The 7686-nt window shown below is 39.1% G+C and overlaps 1 protein-coding gene across 2 annotated transcripts; it reads right to left on the bottom strand.

The window, feature by feature from the left end:
- Positions 1–2101: 2101 nt before the first annotated feature.
- cxxc1b (CXXC finger protein 1b) lies at positions 2102–7557 on the bottom strand. Of its 2 annotated transcripts, XM_023398992.2 has the most exons (15): positions 7401–7557; positions 6368–6483; positions 6163–6263; positions 5917–6053; positions 5190–5345; positions 4835–4981; positions 4606–4713; positions 4334–4512; positions 3585–3792; positions 3275–3385; positions 3135–3184; positions 2955–3051; positions 2679–2831; positions 2321–2504; positions 2102–2169 (listed from the first exon to the last, which is right to left on the bottom strand). In XM_023398992.2, exons 1-14 carry the CDS (start codon positions 7401–7403, stop codon positions 2358–2360), a joined length of 1713 nt encoding a protein of 570 aa, XP_023254760.1. In that variant the 5' UTR covers positions 7404–7557; the 3' UTR covers positions 2102–2169; positions 2321–2357. The 2 variants fall into 2 exon arrangements, with proteins under 2 accessions (XP_023254760.1, XP_023254759.1); XM_023398991.2 differs by having other exon boundaries at positions 2102–2504.
- Positions 7558–7686: the final 129 nt, after the last annotated feature.

The following is a 7686-nucleotide window of genomic DNA, read 5'->3' as shown; positions in this document are numbered from 1 at the left end:
TCATTTCAAGCAGTTCAACATAACATCGTTTCCTCATTTCAAATATTTTGGCTGGAGATAAAAATTTAAATAAAGAACACTTGGCCAGTTTATTAACAGAGTATGGCGGCGAAGGGGGTGACTTATCTCATCCTATTTTCACCCTCTCCGATCCTCATCTTTCTCATTTAACTGTGCCGCGTTCACGCTCATTAGAAAGAAAAGAAATGTCAGTGTACCACCAGGATTGGGGTGTTTTCCCATGCTGGGAGAAAACCCCGAGGTTGTCTTGAAAGCGTTGTCTTCAGTGCCCCTACAGAAAACATAGTTTGTAAACCCCAGTTTTTAATATTGTAAAGTTTGTCCCCATGTGTAAACAGTATTGAGTGTTTGCACTTAAAGACATCAATGTTTGAATGAAAATCTGTAAACATTTTACAACGTTTTATTCATGCAGTTTTAATTGTAGTTAAAACAGTCTAACTGGTCTTCGTGTAATATTGTACAAATAAAAATATTTAATATTATTAACCCAATGAACAAATTAGATAATATTAGGTGTCGCTTTGTATGCCTCAGTGCCGGTATTGCCGGATGATTTGCGCTGTCCGTCTGTCCCATGCTCTGAAATGTGTTATCTCGGGAATAGAGGAAATTTCTTCAAATCTCGCACAATGTTAATTTTGGTCTAATTAAGTCTTTTTTGCGTAGGAAGGTTGCTAGCAATGTGAAATGACCCGGAAGTATCTAAGTAGCTGCCATGATAAGAGCTGGTGGAATTCTCTAAATTTCTGAGGACAAGTGTTTTAGTGCTTCCCATCTTATCTCCATGGAAAACACTGGACCATACGTTACGAAAATAAAGGATATAATGCCGTCCCACAATTCCTTGCGGCAGCAACATTTAAATTGACGCACCATTGTAGTTTCTCCATGGCAGCCTCACGTAAATGTAGTGACAACAGAACGGTCCCCCCGAGCCATGGAGACAGGTGCTGTCCATGGCACTGACAGCACCTGTTTCATGCTGGTCACACGATCCAAAATGTTTGGGAATTTTTGATTGATTGTCTGAGCTCCAAATCTATAAATATTGATTTCTCCTTTTTCAAATCTGTCCAGTCAGGATTCATATTGAAGAGCCATACATATTGATATAATTCATTTTGGCTCCTTGCTCAATTCCTTATTTTTATTTATTTTTAATGGTTGAACACTCTCTATTTGTAAATGACTTTCATGTTATATTTTTTCAACATTTCAGTCTTTTTTGTTTTGGATATTATTTTCAACAATATCTATTTTGTTGTTACTACCTATGAGTAATTGATGGTTAAATGTATTTATAAACTGAAACATATTTTCTTAGGTTTCATTCTGTTTTGGACAGGTAACCTGACTGGAATTGTAGACCTATGGTTTGCGACTGCACTTCTTACTCTTAGATGTTCTTGGCCACAACTTAAGAATTCATATGCTAATTATGACACAGTTTAACACAAATGTCTAATAGGAAAAAATAATGAAGTGATGACAGTTTATATCCAAATGGTCAACCGTTTCACATGATAATGTTCTGCAAAACCACTTCTTGCCATTATTCAACACTATAACTCTGGGGCAGAAGGGGAGATTTTTTACCATATTTCTTGTAACTTGAGCTGTTTTCAGTCACAGTTTGGTTAAGTTTAGGCAACAGAACTACTTAGTTAGCTCTAGGTGACAAAACTACTTGGTTTGGTTTAGGAAGAGATCATGGTTTGGGTTAAAATAGACCCTTTCCCAAATTTTACCACTTTAACACTTTCTGGCAGAAAGCCTTGAAGGCACACGTCTCCCATTTGCATAACTTGACTTGTAAGAGGAGGCTTTGTGTTTTTGTACAACATACACGTTTTGGTACAGGGAAAGCTACATCTCAAGTGTAATATTAACAGCATATCAGTATATGTGTTAGTCTAAGCTGCAACATCCATATGTATATTTCAGTTTACAGAAAGCATAAATTCTTGGTTTAGTTTCAGGTGATAGTCATAGTAAGCAAGTCATCCTGTGCACATAATATGTTCAATGACCAACAGAATTGATAGACTGAATAAAGTGTACATCGATAAGACACACCTCAAATTTAAGGTGTTTATTCAGGGAGTTCATACCAAAAACAGCAGTTTCCAATCTGCAGTAGATCCTCTATTAGTGAGAAAAAAAAAAATATATCCATTTAACCACTCAGTTAATTATCATACAAAGATTTTAAAATAATTATCTAGTTAGAAAACCAGTTTTCATTAAATGGTAGTTATTGTTCTATAAGTTTAAATCCTTATCACTCAAATCTTACGTTATGTACAGTGATCCACAGATGCAGACTGGGTCGACTACCTATCCTTGTTGCTACGGAGATCAGTTGTCAAGGGGTCATGCTGAATAGTCTGATGCAACATCAGCGCGAGCAGACCAGCTCTGTTGGTCATAGCAGTCCTGACATTACGCTCCTGTTCAAATAGCTCGTCCAACTTGTACCACTGCAGGGAACACAAGTACAATGTTTTAAGTTATTTAGCACCAGAAAATCAGATGATCACTTCACTCTTTGTGGCTCCGAAGAGGCATTTGAAATTGAATATATCTACAAAATTTCAAATAAATAACTGAAGGTTCCCTTTAAACCAAAGCAGCAGTTGTGAAATTGGACTTACCACTCTGACCCGCTCCAAGTCCACCTCAGCTCTCCTAAGCTTTTCCCAGTTGTAATGTCTGTTGCATTTTCTTTTGGAGACTCTGCAATATTCCCCTGTCAGCTCAAACACATTCTTCACCAGAGGACACCCACACACCTCGTCTACTGGGACCTGGACACCAGAAGAGAGAAAAACGACGTGAATATTTCAAGTTTTAGACGAAGTTGGCAGTTTATAGTGAGTCATGGAAATTATCCTTGAAGTTTATAAAATGACTTAAGTGTGCTCACTGACCTTGGGATCTCTGGAATGTTCTGGACACAAAACCTGAAGCCTTTTACAATATGTTTTGCTTTGGGGATTGTACACATCACAGAAGAGTCTAGTTGCTCTGTGGAAAAAAGAAATTGTTAGTAAAGAAAGTGAAACTAGGGAAAATTGCTGTACACTTTGAGAGCATTTTATTTTTCTTACCCTTCTATTCTTGTAGGATACATGGAACCAAAGGAGGTCTGACTCTCGTACTGTGAAGATAATCATTGGGGAAAGAAATGTTGATATGTTGCTTATATCTGATGCTTAGAAGCTGAAACACAAATTAAAGAAATAATCACCTTTGCATAACATCTCTCCATGTGTCTCAGTGCCACTTTTGGATTGATGGGATGACTACAAGACACACAGAAAATCTGCAGATCTGTGTCCTCACTATCACCTTCATTCACCTGCAAACAGGAGAGAAAGCATTTTATTAAAAAGGTGTTACCTCTGTTCTGCTGCAGCTTCAAACAAAGAATGCATGAGATTACAGTTTTAAAGCTGGCGCTCACTTTGACTAGACCTACAGGGAACTCTTATGAAAAAAGCTGTTTCAACAGACTTGTGTAACTGAATGAACAAGCATGCCGGCTGCTGCCAGCTCACCTCCTCATCCTGCTGGACGGCCTGCTGCTTGGCCTTAGCGATGATGCCTTCCAGTTCGTGGAAGCGTCGCTCCATCTCGGTGAGGCGCAGCCGGGCATTCTGCTGCTCGCGGCGTATACGCTCCAGCTGCTTCTTCCCGTGCTCCTCTGCGATGCAGGGACTCTGCTGCCACTGCTGGATACGCTGGGGGAGGATCTCATAGATCCGACTATGGATCAAAAAGCATACAGATTAATTCATTAGAGCACCAAAAAATTCAACATGATGAGGATTTTGCTTTGATTGTAATTGAGTTAGGTGGGAGGAAAAGCTTCAGCAACACTACCCATGAGACACTACAAGAAGGATAATGATGAAAAAGACAAAGAAGCAGAAGCAGAAGAATAACTACTGATAAATGACAGTAAAAAACATAATCAAATTATCCTTCTGATTCCAGTTCACAAGTTCCCAACAAAACCAGAGTCTAATACTGACCAATCAGACAATAACAGTAATCACTGCACCATTTTACCAGCATTTAAACCTTCTATAACACTGGGTGGAGCAGTAGTACTGTCCTTTGAATACAAACAGGTGATATTAGTAAAAACAAAAAGTTTTTGACCGTGCCCTTAAAACGAGATTGAGCACCAAATAAAATAAATCTCTATTAAAATGCATTAGAGATATTGACTGTTTGTTCTAAGCAAGTGTCCAGAATCCAGTATCTTTCCTAATGCATTACAAGTGAAAGTGCAAATTCTTACTTGGCAGCCAACTTCATGCCACATTCCTCCGAGCAGTATTTGGAGTTTGGCCTTGCAGCCTCCACACAGCTTGGTCCCAGACACTGACGCTGCCCTTTGTTATCCCGCAATTCCCCCTTCTCATTGTGTCTGCTTTTGTCTTTGTGCTTCTGCTTCTGTTTGTGGCGACGGGACTCCTTCTGGATAGATTAAAGAAATCACCAGATGTTACTAGATGTGTTACTATCATTTAGCTTGTTAACATCTGGCAGCACTTGAGGAAGCGGTCTTACTTTCTTGTCAAACTTCTTCTCTCGTCTCTTGACGTGCTTCACCTTCACTGCTTTCTTACGCATGACAGGACTGAATGGCGGCTCATCGTCGTCATCAGTAGCCCATCCCTGAGTGACAGGAGAGCAGAGAGTCACTCAACACACAGTTCCTGATAAATGTTTTAGTTGCTGGGATTATTAGAAACTAGCAGCTTTATATGTAACACTATCACGTCAGATGTTCTGCTACCATGTTGTCCTCAAGTCCTGCTGCCTTGTACTGCTGGTATAAATCTGCTTCACTGTCATAGTCGTCAGAGTACCGTCTCCGTCTGTGGTAGGAATTGTCCCTCCTTTCACGCAAAGAGAACTCTTCATCCTTCACACGCAGCATTTTCTGTGCAAAACAAAAAGCAACAGGGTGAACAAATACATCAGAGATCAGGGAGCGGCTTCAACAACAGGAAAAAGACAGATCTTGAGACATTCTGATTTAAAAACGACTTTATGTTTCTGAACCGGTACTTAACAAGGTATCATACAAATGATGCATTATTAGCACACGCAAAATCTAATTTATAAACAAGACAGATTAAGTCACTTACTCTGGCTCGAACCTCACATTGCCTAAACCTGCACTTCTGTCTGATTTTGTTGGGTCCTCCAAACTTCTTCATGTCCTTGCAGAAGTCACACTGGGCACAGTCCTCAGTCCGTCTGCAGGGCTCACATTCCCCACACATTCGGACTGAACGCTTCACCTGAGAAAAATCAAAGAATGGACAATAACAGTCATTGAACCGTCAAGAAATTTCTTGATCATTTTCCATTAAGGCCTTGCTTCACTGACCTGCATCTGATAAAAAAGAATTGCAGAGGAAGGAATACAGTCAAACTGATTCCAATAAGAACAACAAAACTTACATTACATTATTTCATAAAAAGTCTAATTTGAAAATTTTATGTGACCCCACTCCCACCCCAAAGTAGCTTCTTCAACACCTGGCTTGTACTTAGAAATGTCTATAAACCAGGTGTATTTGTAGTAACATTGATCACTGTTTTTATTTATATGTAAGAATCATTTGCTTTTTTTCTTGAGAAAACTTGAGGTTGTCCATTATTAGGTATTTCAAGAAAATCAAACCGATTTATGTATATTTGTTTTTATACAAGCAAATGTATCAATACTAATGCTAATCGTAATGCATGTTATTGTTCATGTACGTGAGGAGATTACACTCTAAATTTGGAAAACCTAGTTATCTAATTGTACTGATGCTCTATGGATAATGCTGCAAAATCAAACATTAGGTGAGAAATACAACTTACTTTCGATCCACGCCTCCTTTCACTCTTATAGTCAGGGGTACTCGGGGTGCTGTACTGTTTTTCGGCTCTGTCAGTCTCAGATTCCTTGTCTCGGTTTTTCTTTGATCTATACTTTATTTCCAATGTGGGGTTATGATCTGGTAACAGGGAGAATAAAGCATCGTCATTTTTTTTTTACCTGGTTTGTGATATATTTTAAAGGAAAGCATGGCCCTCTGCTGCGATAAAAGAAGAATTTTTCATCACCTCTGCATCTCATGCAGTACCATTCCCGGATTGCCTTTGCCATCTTCTCAGTGATGTTGATGCAATGGCCATGGAACCACTCATTGCAGTTATCACAACCACTGTCAATGGGTGAAGCAAAAGTACAAAATAAGGTATGATCTTTGCTCTGTCCACACAAAGTACTGGACTGACTGAAACAACAGCAGTGGTGTTGGGAACATACATCATGAAGCAGTTGATGTCTGGTTTACGACAGATACAGTAAAGCGGTGCGTTTTCTCCCTCCATACTGCTGGTCTCAGGCCCTGGTATAGGGTCTATGTCAGACATTTCACTGTCCTGAAAAGCAGAATACACATCACAAACCACATTACGACTGACAGAGTTTTACTCACTTTTACAAAATGATAACTAAGCTAAGCCAAGTTGAGCTGGAGGGCATTTAACTTAAGGACAGTAGAGGACCTTATGTGTGTATGCATGCTGTGCTTTTCAGCTAGCCACTTGTCACTGCACTGTGCAGAGTAGCTCTGCTGTTAGGCAGACTACTGCTCGATAATTGGGGTGAGCTCCTGCATTGCTCACACAATACCCTGAAACAGAGCATATTATTTTTTGGAAAATGTCATCATGTTTATTGCACCATACAGGCTAAGACTTCTGTCGTGCCTAAAGATTTTAAGTAAGCCAGCAGCAATTGATTTTAAAACTAACGTCAGCTATCGTTATTAACTTACACCACGGTATTCCATCATGCACTGCTACAGTGCCTGTTATTTAACGTTAGCTGCATCATTAGTTTGAAAAGCCTGGAAAGAGAATTAAATGTGTTGAAATTTAGAGGGTGCTGAAAATAAGAGGAGCAGGTCAACACCCATAATAAAATGCAGTCTCTGAATAATATCGGCTGCTTTGTTTACACACAAATCTAACGTCACTGTACGTTGCTAAAGTTAGCTACAACAGTAATTAGTCAGTTAGCATCCGCTAAATTAACATTTACAGGCAATATTTGTCAACTAGCTTACGCTGCTGTACTTAAACACACAAAGCTGTAAACTCAAATCTATGTTCATAATATTAAGGTTTAAAAAGGACGGATATTTTAACGCTTTAACTAAAGTTGGTTCACAACACAGTGTAAGCCGTGTGTTGGCCGTGTAAGCTATTAGTCGGTCAAACCAAATTAGCTAACTTCCCTAAATCGTAGGTTTGATAGAAATAAATGGAAATAAACGTATTTTCCAAATACTTACCATTATGTGAGATTTTACAGTCTTTGGTCACTCTATAAATAAAGCAAAAAGGCAACAAATATAACGCAAAACAATGAAACTATTAGCTCGACAGCTAACGTTATGCTAAGGTTTACACCTAACACGGATATGATATCGCCCACAATCGGCTGAACTCGTTACAACTCGTAAACATACCATCGGCCATTGGTCAGTGTTCTTCTTCTCTGGTGTCAAATAAGCATCAGATGTTGTACTGTGCCCCCCGTTGGTTTTGTTACAAATGGCGTTTCTTAAAGGAAGACAC

Source organism: Seriola lalandi, unplaced genomic scaffold, assembly GCF_002814215.2.
Source record: "Seriola lalandi dorsalis isolate HSWRI2012SDOR001 ecotype SW California unplaced genomic scaffold, Sedor1 jcf7180002050280, whole genome shotgun sequence".
Taxonomy (NCBI): Eukaryota; Metazoa; Chordata; class Actinopteri; order Carangiformes; family Carangidae; genus Seriola; species Seriola lalandi.
The sequence above is the reverse complement of the archived record's forward strand: the minus strand, read 5'-3'. Positions and strand labels throughout refer to the sequence as shown.

Bases quoted from the DNA above. Each gene is read 5' to 3' on its own strand.
- cxxc1b (XM_023398991.2), bottom strand. The intron at 6,054-6,162 runs GTGATGAAAAAT...CCCTGTTACCAG, and splicing joins GTACTGCATGAGATGCAGAG to ATCATAACCCCACATTGGAA. The intron at 5,346-5,916 runs GTAAGTTGTATT...GATTTTTCTCAG, and splicing joins AAAGGAGGCGTGGATCGAAA to GTGAAGCGTTCAGTCCGAAT.